Source organism: Spermophilus citellus, assembly GCF_964194105.1.
Source record: "Spermophilus citellus genome assembly, chromosome: 16".
Taxonomy (NCBI): Eukaryota; Metazoa; Chordata; class Mammalia; order Rodentia; family Sciuridae; genus Spermophilus; species Spermophilus citellus.
Genome location: NC_138196.1, coordinates 52,283,302 through 52,308,685, shown reverse-complemented (window position 1 = coordinate 52,308,685; position 25,384 = coordinate 52,283,302). Strand labels below are relative to the sequence as shown.

The 25,384-nt window shown below is 36.0% G+C and overlaps 1 protein-coding gene across 2 annotated transcripts; it reads right to left on the bottom strand.

The window, feature by feature from the left end:
- Positions 1–802: 802 nt before the first annotated feature.
- On the bottom strand, positions 803–25,384 carry CASP3 (caspase 3). Of its 2 annotated transcripts, XM_081269010.1 has the most exons (7): positions 25,263–25,384; positions 13,023–13,090; positions 9,612–9,736; positions 6,197–6,325; positions 5,518–5,693; positions 4,924–5,044; positions 803–2,435 (listed from the first exon to the last, which is right to left on the bottom strand). In XM_081269010.1, the coding sequence occupies exons 2-7, from the start codon at positions 13,073–13,075 to the stop codon at positions 2,206–2,208; spliced, it is 834 nt and encodes a 277-aa protein (XP_081125136.1). In that variant the 5' UTR covers positions 13,076–13,090; positions 25,263–25,384; the 3' UTR covers positions 803–2,205. The 2 variants fall into 2 exon arrangements, with proteins under 2 accessions (XP_081125136.1, XP_081125137.1); XM_081269011.1 differs by lacking the exons at positions 4,924–5,044; positions 25,263–25,384 and having other exon boundaries at positions 2,229–2,435; positions 13,023–13,089.

The window sequence follows — 25,384 nt, the reverse complement described above, 5'->3', positions numbered from 1 at the left end:
GATAACATAATTCCTTAATTTTTTCTCATTATGATGGAGAACAAGCTCTTTATTCAAGTTTAAGGGAATCTGGTCTTTCTTTTTCTGTGGTCTTTTTTAATGCCATTGGCCCATTTTTCTAATGAGCTGTTGGTCTTCTTTTTTAATATCTGAGACCTCTTTATATAGCAGGGAGATTAGAATAGGCTAGATTTTTCTCAACACAGTACAAAGCCACAGTTTTAAAAAAAGAGGCTTAATAAAATAATTGAAGCCACTTTCTTCCTTGGAAATAAGAGCTCCTGTTCCAATTTTATTGTTTCTGACTGAACCCCAGCCTCTGTGGTTTAGATTGTCCTTTGCCCTGCTAAAAATTTATGTGGTAGAAAAATTTAAAATTCAGAAATATGGTCCTATTTATTGACTGAGATCTATGCAAACCTGGCATCCTGGTCATTTTAGAAACAGGACGGGACCTTCTCATAGGACCCATGACCTGAGTGAGGTCTGGTCATTTGCTAGCACCTTAAAATGTCACATTATAGCCTTGTTGCATCCTCTTTACTTCTTCTGGATTAAGCTCTTGGTTAAAAATATTTTAACTTCCATTTAGCAGCACAACATCAAATACATCATCATCAATAAAGAACTCAAACACATTGGTGATTTTAAGTTTGAATTTATGTTTTGAAATAAAAATGCAATAACAAATATTTACAAAATTGTCACACAGGAACACATCATAAGATACCATTATATGCTACATTGTCTTAGAAAAAGTCAATAGATCGAATCAATTAGCTGTAAATTAAAACATAGTTCCTTTCTTTGGGCAAAAAGAAAGCTCATGTGAAATGCTGGACAAAAGCCAGTGAGACCTGCCAGTATAGTCAGTAATGGCTCAATGTTTCCAGGTGTGAGGAAGCCAGGATTCTGGCCTCATTGGCTGGGGCTAAGCTCTGGCCTCCAGGTTCCCTCTGTGCACAGGACAGGCTTCCACCTGATGCTTCTGAAGTCCTGTGTGCATGGTCCTTTTATTTCAGATAACTACATACAATTTTGCCACTATTTTACTTTGTAAACTTCAGAAAATAACATTTACAAGTTTTACCACAAGGAATACCATAATTTTTATTATGACTCTCACCACCTTGGAAAAATATCCATTTTGTAAGTTTCTGGTTTGGTCCATCTTCTTATGACATGCCTAAGAAGCATCTGCCACACGCAAACTTGTACATGTAAGAAACCAGAGGGTGGTGCTTTTCTGAAGCCCAGTCTATGGCTCTGCCTACACTGAATAGGCTGTCCCACATCTTAGGCTCAAACTATTTTCTCTCAAATTACAGAGTGCCCAGCTGATCATTTATTGTTTTTTCCTTATATTTTCACTATTTATTGTACACATCATATTTCAGTATGTTCCTGTAGCAGTTCTTTGTTTAGCCTAACAATCAAAAATTGAATTTTTTTATATTAGTTCTTTACACATTTTGTTGGTCTGTAAAGTTGATTTGCATAAAAACAAATGAGAAGAAACATATGCTGGTAGATCTTAGCACCTTAGAGTTATGATTCTGTCTGTCCATTAATATTGCAAGTTAGCCTTAAAAGAATCAACTCAGCTTGCTCATACTTTCTCTAAAATATTTAGTTCTCTTCAAGTAAACATAATTTTTTTATAATAGACATGCTCAGAACAAATAGCACAAAACCATAAGCTATGACAACTGATGTAAAAATGCAGTTGGCTGACTTCCATTTATCAATTCTAAAATAAAGGCTTAAGCCTTTGAACACGCCAATGTCCTCCAAGTTCTAAGGTCCATAATTCCACATCATCATTTATATAGTTTGACAAAAACTAGAATGCACAGTCTTAAGTGTGTGGAGGAAAATATTAAAATTCATCATTACTGAAACATTTAATCTTCATAAATTATTGAAAATTCATAGCATGGCATCACTAAATCTTGTGAATTATGAAAGATGTAAATTTACAATAATTTCCTCTCCTAATAATTGCACCATTATTCATATTTATTTATTCCTAATTAAATTCAAGTCCAACTACCTAATTTTGAGGTAGCTTCATTGTGGTTCTACTGCAGAAGTGGTATGTTTCAAAGTACCATCTTTAGATAAAATTTAAGTGGGAGAGGAAACAAAGTATTATTTATATTGTTGTCTCACTTGGCATACAAACTAACAAAATCAACTATTTCTTTAGGGATAAAAATACAGTTCTTTTGTGAGCATGGACACAATACATGGAATCTGTTTCTTTGCATGAAAAGTGGAGTCAAGAGAAAAGGACTCAAATTCTGTTGCTACCTTCCGGTTTACCCGAGTGAGAATATGCATAAACTCAAGCTTATGAGCATATTGTTTCAGCAGAGCACACAGTGACTGGATGAACCAGGATCCATCCTTGGAATTTCGCCAGGAATAGTAACCTACAAGACAACATATAACCAAAATATCATGGATACCTGACTTTAATTGACTCTGTACATTATTATATAACCTCAATGATAAAAATAAGCATGAACTTCCATAGGTCTTTTTAGACTTAAAAAGGAAAAATGGCTTCTTTGGTTTCAGGAGAAATGATGCTGGGCTGGGGGTGGGGGGAATGTGCATTGTGTATTCACCTCTGCTTTCGGCAGGGAAAGAGAATTGTGGATTAACTTTACCACTGAGTTACCGAGAGTTTTACTTTCTGGGCTCCCTTCCCATAGATAAGAACAAACAAACATGCAGAAGATAAGATGATGCAAAAGCAAAGACATATAAAAAGGACCATTATAAAATTATGTGGTCTTTCAATCAAATTTCATTTTTTAGTTATAAGTAAACACAATATCTTTTGATTTAATTTTTATGTGGTGTTGAGGATCAAATCCAGTGCCTTGCGCATGCAAGGCAAGTGCTCTACCTCTGAGCCCCAGCCCCTCACCTTATTTTAATATTGGCTTAGTCAAGAAATAAATTGCTTATATATGAACACACGTTTTTTTAAAAAAATATTTTTGTAGTTGTAGATGGACAGCATACCTTTATTTTATTTGGTTATTTTTATGTGGTGCTGAGGCTCGAACTCAGGGCCTCACAGGTGCTAGGCAAGCGTTCTACGACATAGCCCCAGCCCCTGCACACATATTTGAGATGTCATTAGCTACAGGCATCTAAATAAAGTACAATAAACACAGAGTATTCAAAAAGTCTGAAAAGGGAAAATAGTGTTTTCCTTGTACTTTTTCAGATCAACCATTGGACCCACTGCATTTAACTTAGAAGTACTGCTCCTGGAGAAATAACTAGAAGATAAAGGAAACCATATTGAACATATTTAAAAATGTAACACTGTTTAGAAAACTCAAAGTGTCAAAGAGTTTGGAAACATAAGATAAAACATAGATTTATGTTTCCAAAGTCTTTGACACCTTGAGTTAGCTGTATAATAGTTGTAGAATCAATAAAATATTTATGTATATGTGAAACACAACCATAAAAATGTGGTTAATAGCATATTTATAAATTATTTTTACCTTCTTTATTTTTTCCCATTCACTTCTACCCTCTTCTATGCTAGCATGTTTATCTTATTACCTGTCTTCCAAAGAATTCCTAGAAAACAGTCATCCCTTATTCACAGGGGATGTGCTCCAACATCCCCAATGGATGTCTGAACCCTATATATGCTGTTTTTGTTTTTTTTAATGTGTGGATTAACTAAGGGATTTATTTATTTTTCTAAGACTACAGAACTATTGTTACATTTTTATTCATTTCAATCAATCATCACTTAGAAAATACGGATGTAAAAGAGTTCTGTAGTCTTAGGGGAAAAAAAAATCCTTTGTATAATACACACAAACACATTCATGTCTTCTACCCACAACTTAATGCCTTTTCCATCTTAACTAAGAATTCATCATGTACTGCGGCCACAATTTCTGTAGTTTATTGTGTAACAGCAAAATTAACATGAATTTCTTTTTCTTCTTCACAACTTCATGAGAGATTCATTCTTACTGTATATCTTAGAAACCTCAGTACAAAGTTTTTTGTTTTTTTTTCCTATAGGAAGTCAAAAACTTTCACTTATTCCCCCCCCCCTCCCCACATAAAGGAACCACTTTATGGCTTCTCTTTGGCATATCTGAATTTCCAACATTACTACTTTTAAACTTTGGGGCTTTCTTAAGTAAAATATGGGTAACTTGATTATAAGAACTGATAACTAGACATTAGATGTGACACTGAGATGGCTACTGTGTGACTAATGAGTGGATAGCAGATACAGCCTGGGTACAGTAGACAAAGGGATGGTTCATTTCTCAGGAGAAATGAAAAGAGATTTCATCATGCTACTTTGGGTATATTGTGATTTAAAACTTAATGAATTATTTATTTCTGCAACTTTTCATTTAATTTATTTTCTGGCTACAGTTGACTATAGTTAACTAAAAATACAAAAACTGAAACTGTGGACAAGGGGGGATAAACTGTACCTCTCTTCTATTTTAGTAAGTGGGTGAAGTTCTTACTTAGCCTCTGTTGCCATATAGTATACTCTTTTTGATATTTTAAGTTTGTGAATGGCACTGTGTAAGTCTACAAATTTTAAAAAAAATATTTTTTAGCTGTAGATGGACACAATATCTTTATTTTTTAATGTGGGGCCAGGTATCGAACCCAGTTCCTCACACATGCTAGGCAAGTCCTCTACCACTGAGCCACAACCTGGCCCCCATGTCTACAGTTTTTTGAGATTTCTCTGTGGTAGCCTAAAAATATAGACAAGATGGTTATTTTTTAGGGATATTGAGATCTTAACAAGTTTCTGGAACATACTCTTCATTGCTTAAGTCTCCAAATGGCCAAAGTGAAATTCATTTAAAATCTACACATAACATTCACTATATGTAACTTTCTTACCTGGTGCTGTAGAATATGCATATAAGAAGTCGGCCTCTACTGGTATTTTGTGGCATGCCATGTCATCATCAATGCCACTGTCTGTCTCAATGCCACAGTCTAGTTCTGTACCCCGGCAGGCCTACATGTTAGAAAATAAACATTTATTTAAAAAATATGTGTGTATGTATGTAACTCATATCTAAGGTAAAGGCTATGTAAAATCCAATGCTATTTACTGAGTCTGTCTGATATAAGTCTACAATTGAAATGTACTCCATTTTCCTAAGTGTTGGTTTAAATGAATAAAAATGTAACAATCGTTCTGTAGTCTTAAGGAAAAAAAAAATCCTTTGGATAATCCACAGTGGAGTAAATTTTTTTTTTTTTTAAAGAAACACATTTCTTTCTTTTTTTTAAAATTGTAGTTGAACACAATATCTTTATTTTATGTATTTTTTTTATGTGGTGCTGAGGATAGAACCCAGGGCCTCACACATGTGAGGGGCCTCACTCAGCACTCTACCACTGAGCCACAACCCCAGCCCCCTCACAGTGGAGTAAATTTAATCTCTGATTAATTCTCCACAACTAAGGTGTTCAATTTCATACTACCTGAATAATGAAAAGTTTGGGTTTTCCAGTTAGACTTCTACAATAATCTCCTCTGAAGAAACTTGTTAATTTTTTCAGGTCAACAGGTCCATTTGTTCCAAATATTATTCCTTCATCACCATGGCTTAGAATTACACAAATAAAGCTGCTCCTTTTGCTATGATCTTCTTTAGAAACTAGAAAGACATTTATTGAGGAAAAAAAAAAAAAAGAACAACTCTTGCAACTTTATTCAGCAATCTCAGACATACTATAGGTGAATCAGATGAAAAAACTGAGAACAGCGATATTCAACTACAAGAATGGAATTCTAGTAACTTATACTCCATGTATGTGTAATATGTTAAAATACACTCTACTGTCATATATATATGTAAATATATATAATTATATGTAAATATATATATGTAAATATATATAATTATATGTAAATACATATAATTTATATATAAATATAAAAGAAAACTGAGAATAGAACTATGAGATCATCTAAATCTAACTGAGAATAGAACTATGAAATCATCTAAATCTAACTTGGGGCACAGCCACAAACTGGAAACCACTGTAGGGGGCTAGCATGAATAAAATTTATACTACTTATTAAAATATATAAGATCAGAATTATGTGCATGCAGTATAATTCCACAGTTGAAGGTCATTCTTTCTAGTTATTTCTTACCATTGTGCATTAACTCCACAATTTCTTCACGTGTAAGGTCATTTTTATTCCTGACTTCATATTTCAAGTTCATGAATATTTCTCTGAGGTTTGCTGCATCTACATCTGTACCAGACCGAGAGGCCATTCCTTGCAACAGAAAGAATTACTTTTAATTGCATTTTAAAAGAAGAATATCTGCTTTGAAATAATGAACTGTGTAGCAATTCATGAAATCAGTGAATTCTTCCTTTTAAATGGTTAAGAAAATCTGAATTATTTTAAACATGTAACACAAAACCTCTTTAATTTTTTGCATATAAGACACTTTATAATATAAGCTGTCTCAGTGTTACAGATACAAGGATATCTTTCACAGATGTTTAGACAGTGAAAAACAGAAATGACTTCAAAAGCCTAACAATAAGGGTTTGGTCAAATACATTAGGATTCATTTGTATAATGGAGTATGTTGCTTTTTTTAATATAAAATTTTGGCATGGAAAAATGGTCATTTTATTTTTTTAAAGAATAAAAACCACTATGATCCTACTTTTGTTTAAGAAAAAAATATATATACTCACAGGGACTGAATTTCTTTAATTCTAAGTTTACAACAATTTTAAGATACATTACTGTTCTCATATTTCATTAATACTATTCATCAGGTATTCTGCTATGGGTAATATCTTTTAATCCTTCCAACTACATGAGTTATTACTATTAGCTTCATCTGTAATGGATGTGGGATATGGCACAGATGAGTTAAAAAACTTGTCCAGGGGCTGGAGTTGTGGCTCAGTGTTAAAGCACTTGCCTAGCATGTGTGAGGCACTGGGTTTGATCCTAGGCACTGGGTTTGATCCTTGGCACTGTATAAAAATAAACAAATAAAATAAAAGTATGCTATCCATCTACAACTATAAAAATAAAATAAAATAAAATAATAATAATAAAAAAAGAGGTAAAAGAAAAGAAACTTGTCCAGGGCTGGAGGTATAGCTCAGTGGTAGAATATATGCTTAGCCTGGGGGAGCCCATGGGTTTAATACCCAGCACAACAAAACAGAACAAAACAAACAAACAAAAAAGATAGGAAAGAAAAGAAACATGTGCAAAGTTTGTGGGCCACTTTACAGAATGGAAAACACTGCTAGTCATTCAAATTTCAAACCAGAAAAAGCCAGACTACTATTATAAAAATTTTGGGGAGGGGGGGGCAATGGAATGAAATGCTTTTTAAAAGAGAAAAGGAAGGAAAGAAACAAAAAAGAAAGAATAAGTTCAATAGCATAAAACTCTATAGGCCAATACAAATGGATATTTGTAGAAAATGAGATAGAATACTATTATGGTTTAGATATGTGACGCCCCCCCAAAAGTTCATGTATGAGACAGTGCAAGAAGGTTTAGAGGTGAAATGATTGGGTTGTGAAAGCCTTAACCTAATCAGTGAATTAATCCCCTGATAGGGATTAACTGAGTGGTAACTAAAGGCAGGTCGGGTGTGGGTGGAGGAGGTGAGTTATTGGAGGAATGCTTTTGGGGCATAGAATTTGTCCTAGAGCTCCCTATTCTTCCTGGATGTCTTGAGCCGGCTCCCTCAACCACACATTTCTGCCATGATGTTCTGTCTTGTCTCTGCTCTGAGGAACGGAGTTGGCCATCTATGGACTGAGACCTTGGAAACTGCAAGCCTCAAAATAAACTTTTCCTTCTTAAAATTATTCTTGTCAGGGCTGGGGTTGTGGCTCAGTGGTAGAGCACTCGCCTAGCATGTGCAAGCCTGGGCTCGATCCTCAGCACCATATAAAAATAAATAAATAAGGGTATTGTGTCCAATTACAACTAAAAAAAATAAGTATTAAAAAATTATTCTTGTCAGGTCTTTTGGTCAAAGCAACAAAAAAGCTGGCTAAAATATCTACAAGTAAAATTTTAATACGTAAAGCAAATGACAAAGTGCTTTGTCATTTATTTAACAGCTAAGTTGGTCTCTCAATTTGTAGCCAAAAGTAATAAAAACAGTACCAATCAGATTAAGAGACCAATTTCTCAACTCTATTCTCCTCAGTCCTTTTAACTAACCTAACACCAACTCCTGCTTATCTTTCCAGTATAATCTGACTTCCTTCCATTCTCACTACTATTCTGGTTGGGAGTCTTCTAAATTAGATCTGTACACCTAGTTTCTCTAATTAAAAAATAATTCCAATATGATTAACATGCTGATTTAAATAATTATTACAGCATTATATTAAAGATGAAAAAATAGGAAAGAGACAAAATACTAATTTATATGGTAAAATATGCAAGTTAAATATTGGCATATTTAGGTGATGCAGTAATATATAATATTGAAATAACAGGGAAATTATGCAGGCCATGAAAAAAATGCTTATAGTATATTGAGTAGGACAAGGAGGATACAATATTTGCTTGCATAAGTTTTCAAAAACACTGTCATAAAAAAAAAAAAAAAAGATCAAGGAATGTACCAAAATGTCAATTAAGTTTTGGGGATTGTGAAGTATTTCGTTTTCTATGTTGTCTAAAAAGATATTCTAAAATGTGTTATTAGATTCAAATCATACATGATGCACTGAAAATGGGACGTGGTGCTCAGTCCTTGGTGAATTTAAACACAGTAGTTTCAGTGGTGAAGGTAGAAAATGGAAAGGAAAAATAGGTTTAAGAGAAAGTGGCACGAAGGGAAGATGTCAAGCTTAAACTACATGTTTTCAAAATTTAGGGAAGAAGGGAAGGAGGTGAGCATCAGATCAAACCTTAAGAGGAAGCACACTAAAACAAAGGTGTCTTTAATATTCGATCTCTGTCATCTTTGTAGGGTAAAGAGGAAAAGGGCAAGAGTCAATGAAGACACAAGAAGTAAAGCAGGACCGACCAAGTGGGGGAATAAGAGCTGGGACTCTGGAGTCAGACACACCAGGGTCCAGACTCTAGCTCTGCTACTGTATACCTACGTGACTGTATAAGGTTTTTAACCTTCTGTAATCTAACAGTAGTTAGTTACTTTTCAGGATTGTTGTAAAAATAAAAGAGACAATATCTGTCATATGCTTTGCAGGTTTTAGAAAGAAAAAAATACTACTACTTACTTAGGAATTGTTGAGAACCTTTTATTGTCATAAAAGAGAGAGCAGAAGAATAAAGAAGCAAGGGTTACAGGTTAGTAGGGGTAGAAGCTAAGCACATAAATAGGAGGCTGGCTGTGGGAAGAGGAAGAGCTTCTGAACATGGTAGAAAAGGCCACATTGTCTTAAAGGACCTGCAAGGTTCTGTCTTTTCTCTACTTTCTGGCTATTCTGTATCACAGTTTACCAATCATTTACACATGGATTCTGTTTTTTTTTAAATATCAAATACAAATGGCACAAATGCTTGAAAAGTTTAAAATATCAGATAAGATACATACCAGTGCTTTTATGAAAGTTCTTATTATTAATGATTAAACATAAACCCATTTCAGGATAATCCATTTTGTAACGATTGTCCAAGGATATTCCAGAGTCCATTGATTTGCTTCCATGCATGGTCTTTCTATTTGGAAATCAACAACAGTTCATCAAGGTAGAAATGACTGGACTGATCCATTAATATAACTTTTATGACTCATAAGAACAGTTTACATTTATTTAATGCTAGACACAAAATTTTGTGCTAAAGGTTTTTCCTCATATAAATTTTACAACCCATTTTACAGATGAGGAAATGATTGGCCTGAGGCTAAGCAATATGCTGAAGGTTATGCAGATACTGTGTCAGAGCGAAGGCTGGAGGAAAACTTTGCTGGACTTGGAGTTTAGGCTTTTAACTTCTGTTTCATGTTTTCCTCTAAATTTTAATAAAATTTCATCAAATGCATTTTATAATTTAAAACATTTTTTTGCAATTCTGAAATAGTTTATCCTTTAAGGAAAGAATGACATCTTTTTTTTTTTTTGTAGTTATAGATGGACAGAATACATTTATTTTATTTGTTTATTTTTATGTGGTGCTGATGATCGAACCCAGTGCCTCATGTATGCAAGCCAAGCACTCTAACACTGAGCCATAGCCCCAGCCCCAAGAATGATATCTTAGAGATCACCCTGAAATGATAGGAAATCACTAAACTTCCTCAAACTCTATGAGCTCAACAAATGAATAATTTATTAATACACAGAAGCACTGTTATAAATAATTGAAAATACTTGTCTGGAAGTCACTTATTTTAAAAACCTTGGCTACGGAAGCCGGGCATGGTGGCACACACCTGTAATTCCATGATTCAAGTCTAAGGCAGGAGGATCCCAAGCCTCAGCAACTTAGCAATACCCCAACTAAAAATAAAATAAAAAGGACTGGGGGCTGGGGTTGTGGCTTAGCAGCAGAGTGCTTGCCTAGCACATGCAAGCCCTGGGTTCAATTCTCAGCACTATATACAAATAAATAAACAAAATAAAGGTATTGTGTACGACTAAAAATAAATAAATAAATATTAAAAAATAAATTAAAAAGGACTGGGGAAGTGGTTCAGTGTTAATCCCTAGTATCAAATAAACAAACAAACAAACAAACAAATAAATAAATAAATTCAAACCTTGGTTATCCAGATCAGGGGTCAGTAAACTGATTTTTTTTTTTTTTTTTTTTTTAAAGAGAGAGTGAGAGAGAGGGGGACAGAGAGAGAGAGAATTTTAACATTTATTTATTTTTTCTTAGTTCTCGGCCGACACAACATCTTCGTTTGTATGTGGTGCTGAGGATCGAACCCGGGCAGCACGCACGCTAGGCGAGCGCGCTACCGCTTGAGCCACATCGCCAGCCCTGATTTTTTTTTTTAAGGTACTGGGGATTGAACTCAAAGGCACTCAATCACGGAGTCACATCCTCAGCCCTGTTTTACATTTTACTTAGAGACAGGGTCTCACTGAGTTGCTTAGCTCCTTGCTTTTGCTGAAGCTGGCTTTGAACTCAGGATCCTCCTGTCTCAGGCTCCTGAGCTGCTGGGATTACAGGTGTGCACCACTGTACCCAGCTTAGTAAACTGGTTTTTAAGAGACAAATAGTAAGTATTTGGGGCTCTTAGATCATCTAGTTTCTGTTGTAGCTATTCAATTTTGCTAGTGAAATTAGCCCAGAACTTTATGTGAATGAATGGGTATGGATATGTTCCAAAAACCGACCATGATTCTGATCGTGATCTACTAAGAATCTGGAAATAACAAGTCCAGGAACAACCAAACACCAAAACCTTAAGTCCATATACTCAAGTACTTTATAGTATTTTAGATTTTTAACAGTTTCAAAAATTTTGTTGGAACAAAAATTAAAAGTAGTAAATTAAAGGAGTCAAGGTAAGAAAACAATTTTAACATTTAGCTAGAGGTTAAGAGCCCATATTTTACAGCGAAAATGAAAACCCTAAAAGCTTCAGGTTATATAGTATGGGTGAGCCTCACTAATCCAAAAATTCAAAATCAGAAATGGTCAAAAATATGAAACTTTTTGAACAGCAACGTGATGTCATAACTGGAAAATTCCACACCTGGCCTCATATGACAGGTTGTGGTCAAAACGCAGGTGCACTGAAGGTGTCATATAAAATTACCTCAGGTTTTCTGTGTAAGGTTTTTATAAAACATAATTTTGTTTCTAGACTTGGGTCCTATCCTCAGGACATCTCATTATATACATGAAAATACAGCCAAATTTGAAAGAATATGAAATTCAAAACACTTTGGTTCTCATCATTTCAGATAAGGGATACCAACCTATAATAGACCACAGAACTTTTAACTCCTCTCTCCTGATGCCCATTCCCCAATGCCTCCTGCTGCCTCCTTAGGAGGTAGATCCTCTACCAGCAATATGATCACTAGACCAAGAGGAGCCACGTCTTAACAAAGACCAGAGACTCAAAATATGGGAATATGAGGGTGCCTTATATCTGTGAGACTATATGCAGTTTCCTGTTTATATGATATTCTGTATGACAAGAATATAGGGAAATGTATAAATCACTTTAGAAGTATTTAAACACAACAAACTACAACAACAAACTCTGGAAAATGGGATTGCATTTCAAAAGTTTGATTTTTAGGAAAATTACTTTGTTCAACAAACATGCTAAATCTTTACTACTACTAACTTTTCAATAGCATTGCTACAATAAGTTGTTTCACAGTAAGTGGTCTACAACAATACTGGGCCTCAGAAATAAACTTAATAAAATCAAAAATTTTCCTTTCATTGATAGATAACAATTATATATCTTTATGGGGTGTACTGTGATGTTTTGGTACATTTAGACATTGGGTTGATCAACTCAGAATACTTAAAAGTATCACAAAAGATTTCACATGGAAAATAAGAGACATCAATTAAATGAAGAGTTTTATATTTTTCATTTCTCTAGCTACTAGTTATTGGAAGTATTAATAAGCAAACTAAAAGGAAGGCCAAAACAAAACAAAACAAAGTTACAGTAAAAGATAATCTAGAAATAGGCAATTCTTTCCCAGACTGAATATTGACATTGCAATTTAAAATCTAGAAACCAGAGGTCAAAAACACCCTAAACACAAAACCTCTAATCCTGTACAGTGATTTAGGAAGAGCCAGCACACTCTGAGGAGTGAGTTCTGCCTCTGCTGTCTGGTACTTCTAGTCATGGGTCAGAAGCTGTACAGGCCTTTTCCTTTATCCTCCCTATGGTTTTTTTTTTTTTTTTTGAGTTTTATCCTCCATTTAGCCCATATTCTGCTTCCCCATTTCTCAAAATCTGCTGTATTCCACATACCCATTTTTCTCTGATTGTGTAGGATTCCACTTAAATACTCACTGTTCAAAATTTTTAATGGATTTTGAATCCACTGAGTTTTCATTGTTCTCCATGGTTACTTTTCTTAACTAGAATATAAGCAAAATAGAATAAAGTCACTATAAAGTGAGTCATTATAAAACCAATGTACTATATTAGTCTTCCCAGTGATTATTTCTCCAGATACCCTTGTTTTTCTTCTGTTATTAAAAGTCTCTGTGAGTCAGACCTGGGGAGAATGAGCCTTTGTAAAGTATGCACATTATAAGCTCTCTCTTTTTTGTTCTTAACTGAGCTATGAATTACATATAATAAATCATATCAGTACACAGAGAACTGTGCAGCTGGATAAATTCTTCCATTTGTGTATCTCTGCCAGATCAAGATAGGGAACACAACTTGTTTCCTTTGTCACACAACAAAGCAGGTCATCTGTAGGAATTTGGCTTCCAACTAAACACAGGTAAAATAAAAACCAAAAATTTACCATAATGGTATACCTCAGATAATACTATTCTACAATGCTTAGATTCCCAACAGACACAGTACCAAGAAGTTCTAAACCTCCATATAATCTTTTTTTTTTTAAGAGAGAGAGAGAATTTTAATATTTATTTTTTAGTTCTCGGCGGACACAACATCTTTGTTGGTATGTGGTGCTGAGGATCGAACCCGGGCCGCACGCATGCCAGGCAAGCGCGCTACCGCTTGAGCCACATCCCCAGCCCCTAAACCTCCATATAATCTTTATTCTGAAACTGAGTTTTAAGATCCCAATTTCTCATTTAGGATGTCGAAGGGTCTAGGAAACCTAGAAGTAAAGACCATAGAGTTTCTGCTTTCATTCTTCCATCAATTGCATCTCACACAGTGAACAAGTCCTTACAATCGAAGCCACCACCACTTACTACTATGTGAAACATCTCGTCTTTACTCTTCATGGAAATTCTACAAAGTCAAGAAACCAAACTTTTAGTGATGAAGTGAGTTTGACAACAGACGCCCACTGAGTGACAGATGCCCTTCTATTCCCACTCTGCTGTGCTGCCTGAGGAAGCCATCTCCTTATTACTTGTCTTCTGAAGTTCTATTAGTAGTCTCTAGCTTTCCAGGAACAAAGGGACTTGCCCTGGTAGTGTACTTCCCCAAATAAAAAGAAAACAGACAGAAACAAAACAAGAAACAAGAACAAAGACGCTCAAAAGAATTTCTCAACTCTAGAAGCCCTGGAATGTCAAAAATTTTAAGCAAAATACAACTGTAACCTCTGTACTATGCTAAAATAAAAAATACTGGAGAAATACACAATCCTACCATCAGGACTCGTCACCCATAAAAGGCTTTCTAGAAAGTCCCCTGCTTTTTAAGTGTTAAAAATCTTAGTGCCACATACATAAAACTTACCATTTTAACCATCTTAAAGTATATGGTTGAGTGGCATTAAGTACAGTCACACCATTGCACAGCCATCACTGACATCCTCTCTGGAACTTTATGTTCCCAAACTGAGACTGCATGAAGGCCCCCAATCATGATCTCCTGGAAATAATTCCTTCCCTTTACAAAGCTAGATTCCTCCCTCCCCTCTCTCCAGTTTTGTGTGCATTTCTGGTGGGAAAGATGGAAAAAGAACACAGAGAAAAGGAAGTCCATTTCAATGTAATCACAGAAGAGGGGAGTGTTTCACCTTCTCCCAAAGCCAGTCTATGGTTTGCATTTTTATGAAGGCTCTTTGCTTTTCTACCCTTTTACCTCCTGTAGGATTTTTAGAAAAATCAGTGGAGGATGCAAGCACAACTGGGATGAACCACCTTTTAGTTAGCTAGCAAGTATTTAGTGAGCACATATTTTGTGCCAGGAATTAGCCTAGACTCTTCAACAGAGTGGAAGATGAAACAAGTTCCTTCCTTTAAGAAGCTTTCATTCTAGACAGAAATAATTATAAACTAATAATAATAAGATTTCAGACACTGGAAGGAGCTCTGAAGAAAATAAAATAAGGTTAACTAATAAACGGGGAGTATGAGCTACTTTAGCTAAGGTGGGGGGAAGTCACCGTTGAGGTGATATTTATAGAAATCTAAATGATATAGGTGTTGCCACTAGAGGATGTCACTGCTGGAGGAAGGATCAGTAAGTACAAAGGATTTGGAAAAGTTGTGGCACGCATGGTACAGAAAGACGAGTTTGACTAGTGCATGGTAAAGGAAGCGAAGGAGTAAAGAAGGATGACAAGGGAAAGGTAAATTACATAAGGTCATAGGAGACAGAAGGAACTTTGATTCTGTCCTAATTATAAGGAGAAACCATTGGAACATTAGGTGGAAGAGGAACAGCATTCTGAATAAAGGGAGAATCAGCTGCAGATGGTCAGAATGGTAGCATATGGTCCAGTGAGAAGACTTTCTGAATAGTCCCAGCAGAAGATGATAGTAGCCTAAACTAGAGTTGAACAGTAGATATAGATAAGAATCTAGAAGTTGGGGGAAAGATCAGGGCAAGAGATATACTGGGGCACCCTGCTATTTAGAGATTTAGTAGAGAAACTGTTTGCATGTGGTATACAAAGCATGCAAAAATCTTTCAAAGAGAGCTTATTCATCCATTCCAAGTCTTGCTAAGAGGTCAATTTAGATGAGAGCACTGGTTTTGTTGAATGTTATGCATATAGTAAGAAAATACTATCCGAGACCTGAAAGTGGGCAAAAGAGATTTTTAGGTCTAATTTCAATGGGGTGCAGGCATTGTCTAGAACTCTCCGGGATTATGGATTCTATAGGATACACTCTTTTAACTAGACTCTTGACAGTATCTTTACAACTCTAGGAAGTTAAGCCATAGAAAATAGCTAGGCTAATGATTCTTGTCTATAGCAGTCAAATTGAATTTTTCTTGTAACGATGTAATTGATATCCACCTGACCAAAAAAAAAAAAAAAAAAAACTGCTCCTTCCAATTTACATTTATTACCCTACAGGAAAGTAAGGCGGCGGGGGTGGGGGGGGAGTGTATTCTAAGGAAATAATACCAGCGGGTGGTAGGAGTAAGGAAAGGGAAAACCATGCATTAGTCATTTCAAAAATTGGAGACTGAGAACAGAGACATGTTTCAGTTACAGCATATCCAAATAATGGTTTATAAAGCTAATCATTTTAAATTTTCCCCCCACTTTCTTTTATTTTGTACTAGGCACTGAACCCAGGGGCACTTAATCACTGAGCCACATCCCAGTCCTTTTTATTTCTTGAGACAAGGTCTCGCTAAGTTGCTGAGTCCGGCTTTGAACTTGCAATCTTCCTCTGCCTTGAGTCATTGGGATTATAGGAGTGTGCCACCATGTCCGGCTCCCACTTTTTTTTAAAGAACTTATCAGTGACATAGGGAATGCTCACAATTTAAGGTTAAGTGAATTTAGGCTATAAAAATCACTGTGAGGGCTGGTGTTGTAGCTCATGTGGTAGAATGCTTGCCCAACACATGTGAAACACTGGGTTTGAGCTTCAGCACCACATAAAAATAAATAAATAAAATGAAGGTATTGTGTCCATCTACAACTAAAAATTTTTTTAAAAAAATTCACTGTGATCTCAAAACACACACAAGAAAAAGAATAAAAGTATGCAAACCTTCATGTAGTAATATATTTATTAATAGTGGCTATATCTGGATAATGGGAATACTGACAACTTATTTACTCCTTAATATTTTCTAAATTTTTCTATAGCATTTGGATTGTTTTTAAGGTTAGAAAATACTAACTATGAAACAGTATCTACAGTGGCTAGAAAATTTTAACCCTTGACACTGATTCAAGCATGATAAAAATAAGGTTACTGAGGTGCCACCCTTTTTTGCCTATGTCATTCTCAGTACTGTGTCCAGTCTATCTACCTTTCTCTTTTCCTTTTAATATGGACAATAAAAATGTATTAGGTACAAGGGGCTGGGATTGTGGCTCAGCAGTAGAGTGCCTGCCTAGCACATGTGAGGCCCTGGGTTCGATCCTCAGCACCATATAAAAATAAATAAAGATATTGTGTCAAACTACAACTAAAAAAAAAAAAAGTATTAAGTACAAGAAAAATCTCAAACTTCCATGCCAGGTAGGCATCATAGAGACCTACTTGTCTCCATGCTTGTCAATTCAAAGTGGGCAGACCATAGCCAAAGTAATTATTCACCTGCGGTTGAGAAATGAGATGTGGTTAATTTGTTTAATGGAGGTACGGGGGGATAACAAGTCCAGAAACTGGTGAATTCATTATAAATGGCTTATTTTTTTTTAATTTTATTTTTTTTTATTGGTTGTTCACAACATTACAAAGCTCTTGACATATCATATTTCATACATTAGATTGAAGTGGGTATAAATGGCTTATTAATATATTACAATGCATGAGAAAATATTATTATCTTTGTTTCAAGACTTTATGAGTAATCAGTAGAAAATCTGGAAAGATGTCAAGAAAGTGTATTAAAAGATGTTTTACATCACATGTCATCAGATAAAAGCAAATTTAAGACCAGAAACCACAATACACCTATTTAAAAGGCCAGAATCCAAAATACTGTCAATGACAACTGCTGGTGAAGATACGGAACATGTAAAATGATACAGGCACTTTGGAAAACCATTTGGCAGGTTCTTGCAAAATTAAGCATACTCTTACCACTTGATTCTTAGTATTTACCCAAAGGAGCTGAAAACTTAGGTCGACACAAAAACCTAGACAGGTGCTTACAGCAGTTTTATAAATAATGATTCTTTAAGACAGTGGCGTAGTATTCAGTGTTAAAAAGAAGCAAGCTGTCAAGCTATGAAATGACAGGGAGGGAACTTTAAATACATTACTCCTACATGACAGAAGTTAATCTAAATTATTCCCATTATATGACATTCTAGGAAAGGCAAAACTATGGTTGCCAGGGATTAGGAGAGAAGGAAAAGCACAGAGGGCCTTCTTAAGGCAGTAAAACCATTGGTTGGTACATAATTACAAATTTGCCCAAACTCAAAATATACTCCTCCAACAATGATAGCTAGTGTGAACTCTGGACTTTGGGTGATAATGATGTGTCAATGTAGGTCCATCAATTGTAACAAATGTACTGCCCTGATGGGGGATGTCAATAATGGAGGAGGCTAATCAAGTGTGGGGTTGGGAGGATATGGGATAGCTCTGTACAGTCTTTTTAATTTTGCATTAAATCTACAAATGTTCTGAAAAATAAAGTCCAATTAAAAAACAAAACAAAACTGGGGCTGAGGAGGTGGCTCAAGCGGTAGCGCGCTCGCCTGGCATGCGTGCGGCCCGGGTTGGATCCTCAGCACCACATACAAACAAAGATGTTGTGTCTGCCGATAACTAAAAAGTAAGATATTAAAAAATTCTCTCTCTCTAAAACAAAACAAAACAAAACACCAAAAAAAAAAAAAAAACTATTCTATCTTTATGACTGATAATAGAATATTTAAATAGGGATCAGCTTTCTAGAATTTTATAATATTTGTTTCTTGGCTCAGACCAATGTAAGATTTTATCTAAATAGTAAGTCACTTTAAGTAGTTGTTTCCTTAAGCCAAACACAAAAGTCAAGGGTCATACCTTGACTTTCAATTTTGCTTTAAATACCGTTTTTCTCATATATAGAACCTTGAGAGAAAAAAGGGAAAAAAAAAGTATGTGTGTGCAAATCTTATGAAAATTGAGGGGAGACTAGTAGAGGAGAGGACTTAGCAGGAAGAGGGGAATACTGGGGAATGATATTGGCCAAATTATATTGTATGTAAGTACAAATATGTAACAATGAATCCCACTATTACATAAAATTATATTGTATCAGTAAAAAATATGAGAAATCATTTTCTTTTCCTACATCAAACCAACTTTCTTCAACCAATTATTGAAAGTTTAAAAAACGTTCAGACAGATCAGTCTTATTGCCAATAAACTCATTTCTGATATTAGAAATGAGACAGATGAATTTGAAAAAAAAAATTAATTCTTCCAGGACTGGAGTTAAAATATTAACTTATATTTGATAAGGATTTCTTAGGAACAGATACTACAATGAATTTATTTTTTTCCTCATTATTATTATGTATCATCTCAGTTATCAGTTGATCTTCACAGACAACTAATTTTTATGTGATGGTGAATAAAATCCTTCTAGCACCAGACATGTGCACATTTGCTATCTGTCATCATCTGCTTTTTCCACGTGAAGTACTAAATCCAATCTCTTGGGAGTGGAGCTGTGCCTTCTGCAGAATTGCTAATGTTACACTCAACATTACCTCACCTCCATTAGCTAGTGACTGGCTGAATACAAATTATTCTGGGGATGGTGATCTCATCTTAGAAGGATAAAAAATCATCTCCTAAGGGAAACCTTTATTGCCCTAAATGATAATAGGAGTTAGGTTCTTACATTTTTCTATTGACAAAAATACACATAAGTGAAGATAAATAATGGGGTTTAAAATACATACCCTGGCACAACAAGAGACTTAACTCTAATGGTTCCTTACTGTGATGATGTGTTATTCTTTGCATCAGTTTAGGATTCTGATAAGAAATCAAATTTTCAACATATATTGGGGTCATGGAGAAGTTGTAAGTAAAGCAGCTGACATTAGATACCAATGTGGAATTTAGGTCTTAAAATTACTAACTCCTGAATTCCTTTAACACTTGCCACAGAAGTTACAGCAGTCAGATGTTCAAAAGTTAAAAAATGTTGCCAGTATAAATTTACTGTCACTCTAAATAGACATTTAAACATTTCAAGCTGTGTTTTTCTAAGGAAGTGAAAAGTTGGAATGCTTTCCCTATTTACATGCTGGTTAGTCAGTTATTTGTTGCAATACTGGCATAAACAGAATAAATTTTCTATAGAACTAAAGTAGAGGAATAGAAATTAATTTCTAAAATTGAAATTTCTATATTAAGTTGCAACAGATTAACTATTTGAAATTAAAAAAAAAAAGCACCCTGTTACTGAAGAATAAACAGTGTGAAAGTATGCATAGGGTAGGGCTTTCAAAATAAGATGTTAAGTTAGTATAAGCAGTTTTAGAGATTCTTTTTTTTTTTTAATTTTTATTTTGGTTATAGATGGACACATACCTTTATTTTATTTATTTATTTTTATATGGTGCTGAGGATCGAACCCAGTGCCTCACACATGCAGGGCAAGCACTCTACCACTAAGCCACAACCCCAGCCCCTAGAGATTCTTAATTAGGAAATCTGCCCCCCATTATTAGGCTGTTTTTGGTGCCTGTCCTATAGGGACACTCTAAAACCTGGTCTCTGCCCTGAGGGTTTTCTAAATCTTATGAGACCTAAGAATCAACATTGATCATTTTTGAATCATTTCCATGAATATGAATACTTTGAAAAAAACACTTCTAATTTAAAAATTTACCTAAGCAAAAATTAAAATGCCTTTTATTTCTGGTTAATATAGACTACTCTGGGATGAAAGGCCCATATGTATTTTTAGTCAGTCCTCTTAAAAAGATCCTGAGACACAATGGTCCCATTTTATGCTTCTGTTAACTGAGACTTAGAGAAGTTTAAAAAGTGTCAGAGCCAGAATTCATACAAGGATATGACCCAAGAGAGCCAACTCCCACTCCATATTCTATAGGCGGCTAAAATCATATGGGAGTAGGGCTGAAGTTGTGGCTCAGCGGTAGAGCACTTGCCTAGCATATATGAGGCACTGGGTTCTATCCTCAGCAACACATATAAATAAATAAATAAATAAATAAATAAATAAATAAAATTAAAGATTCATCCACGACTTAAAAAAAAAAAATCATGGGAATGATGATACCAGTTAATTTAAAAAAAGGCAATAAAAATCCATAATCTGAAAGCTATAATTAAGTTGAGACAAAGAACATTAGTAACAAGTTAGAAATCGACTACTGAGAACTGAAATAGGATATACAGTTGTCCCTCGGTATCTGTGGGTGATCTGTTCTAGGACCTCTCTTGGATACTAAAATGCAAGGATGCTCAAGTCCCTCATATAAAATGGAATACTACTTGCATATAACCTATCATACCTTCTATATATTTTAGCTCATCTCTAGATTATTTATAATAGTTAATACAATGTAAATGCTATGATGTTCAGAGAATGACAAGAAAAAAAGTCTGTACATGTTCAGTACAGAAGCAATTTTGTGTGTGTGTGTGTGTGTGTGTGTGTGTGTGTGTGTTGCTGGGGATTGAACCTAGGACCTTGTGCATACAAGGCAAACACTCTACCAACTGAGCTTTGTCCTCAACCTATCTCCTAATATTTCTGATTCGTGGTTGGTTGAATCCACAGATATTAAGTGGCAACTGTAGAGTACTTATTCTAAGTAATGAAGAAAATAGGAATGAAGATTATGTTTCTGATGTCATGAGGTCATTTACTTCTAAAATAAAATAACTGGTTTCATGTTAGGCATTCATTAAATCTTTGAGAGATTTCCTACATTTCCACCTGCCTCCAAAGGAAGGGTGAATCCATTCCAATGTGACTTCTGGGAAGACTGTATTTCTATCAAACAATTTGAAAAATATCAGGGTTACATTTATTACCTATCAGTGACAACAAAGTCTCAAAAGCAGTTACATTTCCAGATTAAGTAAGTGAAACAGAAACAACATCTGTGTCACAATAGGTTGGATAAGAAAAGATTTCAGTTGTAATAATGTACCAGAGGTTTTAAATCTGGTCTCTTTCCTATCTCTATTTGATCTCTAAAGTTCTTCAGGGACATATAAGAATTACTTATATGGAATTATAAGAATTACTAAACTGGCTACTATCATTGGGCCTGATAAATTCATCTCTCTCTTTTTAAAAATACTTATTTCTTAGTTTTAGGTGGATACAATATCTTTACTTTTTTTTTTTATTTTTATGTGGTGCTGAGGATTGAACCCAGTGCCTCATGCATGCCAGGCTAGTACCCTATCACTTGAGCCACATCCCCAGCCCTAAATTCAATCTCTTAATAGTTAAAAGGTAATTAAATTTAAAAACACACACACAAATGGAAAGTAAGATTAAATACAGAATAAACTAAATTAAGTTGTAGCACATGCACATATGCACCATACTTTCCTTTTCTTTGGTGTGGGCCACACAATAAGAAAAACTAGTATGTTATCACTATTCAGAGCCTCCAATTTTGTGCCACAAGTCAGAAAGGACATGGTACAACATGTGCAAGGGGATCTGTTTTTCCTTCTCTCCCAAGTTCAGTCCTGAGATAATATTTTTTGGAGACACAAAAGGAGAAAATAGAAAATCCCCTGTAGACCTAAATATTTTGTATGAAATAAATGTAGAATGAAGGATCGTAAGTACCATTTATAAAAATTATATAGATAACCATAATAATTTACTGAACATCAACTGTGGGCAGATATGTAGAAACTCCTACTTAGGTTTCTATTTTCATTTAACAAACTGAAGATCAAGTCTTCCTATACATGTTCCTTTTGCAACAGGCATTGCCTAAGAAGCATCTGTCATATCCTTTACAGTTGTTTGTATTCTTTCCTACTAGATTGTAGAGAAGAATCCATGAGGGATTGACTATACTTATCATGGTGTTCTACATTTTATTTTCCCCAAACCAGAACCTAACACAAGTGAATGCCTGTACGTGTGTGTGTGTGTGTGTGTGTGTGTGTATGTGTGTGTGGTGTGTGTTTGTGTTTTATTACAGTATTTTGCTTTTTAATGATTATGCCTGATCTAGAAAAAAATAAACTTTTTTTAGGATTATTTAGCAAATTATAACTAAAACACGTGGATTAGAAAAGAATGGTAGAGGTGAAACATGAACTCATTGTACCATAGAATATGAAAGATAACATAAGTGCTAAGTAAAGTGGTGGAAGACTTTATCAAGATGTGCTCAGCCACTTGAATGTGCTATGGTCACATGATCTCTAAAAATTAAATGTAAAGCTTAAATCAACCCTGTTATAATCTGAATGTTTGAGCTTTCTGAGAAAAGGGCTTGCCCCCTGCCATTTTAAGAAACTGGCATCTTATCTGATATTTGAAATTAAAATGCTGTTTATTGTTTTCAAACATAATTTAAGAGAATCTCCTACTGCTTCATTGCTCTTCTAATGTTACAAAGCTATTTTTATCTTCATGAATGACATTGTATTCATTCTGGTCTTAGTATTAGGTAATTCTTTAAATTCTTCCCGAAACATAGGGAGTATTGGACTTTAAAGAAAAAAATGTGGGGGGATGGGAATAGGAAAGATGGTAGAATGAATGAGACATAACTTTCCTATGTTCATATATGAATACACAAACAGTGTAAATCCACATCATGTAAAGAACAAAAATGGATCCTAATTAGAATAAGCTGTACACCATGTATGTATAATGTTAAAATGATGTCATGTGTACCTAAAAATAATTTAAAAATCAAAAAGAAAAGAAAAAAAGTGGGAATTTTTAGATTCTTAAGTATTGTTTTGTACCTATTTAATGAATGCAAATGTATTGGAGGGTAAAGGTATTCTAATGTCAGATGACCTAAGCCTAAGTCCCCAAGTTGAGACTTGCTAGCTCATCCTATAAATTAGTTATAATATATGCACCTCACAGGGTTGTTGTGAGGATGAGTTGAACAAATGTCTTTGACAATACATTCTGTATTATGGTAGGGTATGATAAAGTTATCTGCTAGGGAATGAACATAGCCCTGCATTTGCCTTGTTGAGCCATTTTACCTGTGAATATCTGTATAAGATCTGCATAAGGGTAGGATCTTTGTCCTTTCTACTACTTCAGTTTAGCCTAAATCAAGTCAATCCCTCATGGAGTTTGCTTATAATCCAGTAGAGAAGAATACAAACTGTAAAGGATATGACAGAGGCTTCTTAGGAAATGCCTGGTGCAAAAGAAACACATAATAGGAAGATCTGATCTTCAACTGTTAAAACAGAAACCTAAGTAGGAGTTCCCACTTGCAAGCAAATGTGATGGGAGGAGAACGGGAATATAAATATGTTCCAGGAAGAGAACAGGTATGAAGGTGAACACAGGACCTTATAGAAAGTGAAAGGATACATGGTAAAAGATAACGCAGAGGAGGGTATTCAGGACCTCAATATTTGGCTTTCTGTTAACCACATTAGGGTACTAGATTTACCATGAGGATAAAGAAACAGTTTTCTATATTTTCACGTTGTAACGAATGGACTGGAATGAAGCCGGAGACAGTGGGGAGACCAGAGAGGAGGCTGGCAAAGTCAGAGCGGTTGAAATTAGAGATGGAGGGGCATGCAAGGATCTTTAGGAGGCAGACGTTTAGGAGGTTGACAAGTCTTGGTGACTAACTGCGGAAGGAGTGGGTGGGGTAGGTGAGACGTATGCTTTCTGGGTCCCCAGGCAGCAGCTCAAGTCAGGCTTAAGATCAGACCCACTGAGAAAAAGAGTGTCAAGTGTGACACTATTTCAGCACGAATTGAAGGGATTAAGCTGTTGATACAGTAACTTTGACTATGGATATAGAAACACAGAAAGGAACTGGGGGATTGACGAAAGCCACCAGGACTGAAAAGGAATTGGGGTTAATGCTTAAAAATTAGCTCCCCTAAAAACTAAAACCACACAGTCAACCTGAGAAAAATCTAGGATCGGGTCCTAGACAACAGCAAACTCCAAACACTCGTGCAATAATGGCAGGATCAGCTCCCAGAACCAGTGCCTCAGTCAGCATCTGGCAGGCTTTCAGCCCCCAGGGCAGAGTTTCCCGGGGCCGCTCCTCCCTTCTCGATCCCGGGCAGGGCCGGCGAGTCCAGCCGCCGTCACTTCTCCAGCATCCCACCTCCTCCCGTCTCGGTCCTGCCTCCACCTGCCGGGCCTCAGCGCCCACGGCCTACCCACCCGGCCGCAGCCCCCTCCCCGCCCGGCCTCCGCCGACAAAGCTCGGCGCCCCGCTCTCCGGCCTCTCATCTCCTGGGTCTCCACACCCAGCACAGACTCCAGCTCCGCGGCAGGGTCTCTCCCTCCGCCGCCTCACTGCTCGCCCCCGCAGTCCTAGTAGTCACAAAACAAAGGATCCGCTGCCCAGACCGCCCATTTCCTCGGTCCCCTCGCAGCAGCTGCAGACACCAGCAGGTCCTGGCGGTGGGCGCCGGGCTTGGGGGGGATGAAGCCAGCGAGCCGAGGGCAAACGACGCAGGGCAGACAAGGGGCGAGCGCGCCACTTACCGCGTAGCTCTAGCGAGCGCCACACGGCACACACCGCTCCCCTCCGAGACTGCAAGGCTTCCGCCACCCGCCGCCAGGAGAGATAAGTGGAGAGCTAGGCCCGCGCCGCCGGAGGCCCGCCC

Excerpts from the sequence above, each read along its gene's own strand:
- CASP3 (XM_081269010.1), bottom strand. The coding sequence starts at position 13,075 with ATGGAGAACAATGAAAACTCAGTGGATTCAAAATCCATTAAAAATTTT. Across the intron at positions 5,694-6,196 it reads TGTGGAGTTAATGCACAATG|TTTCTAAAGAAGATCATAGC; the intron begins GTAAGAAATAAC and ends ATGTCTTTCTAG. Across the intron at positions 5,045-5,517 it reads CCAAACTTTTCATTATTCAG|GCCTGCCGGGGTACAGAACT; the intron begins GTAGTATGAAAT and ends TCTAACATGTAG.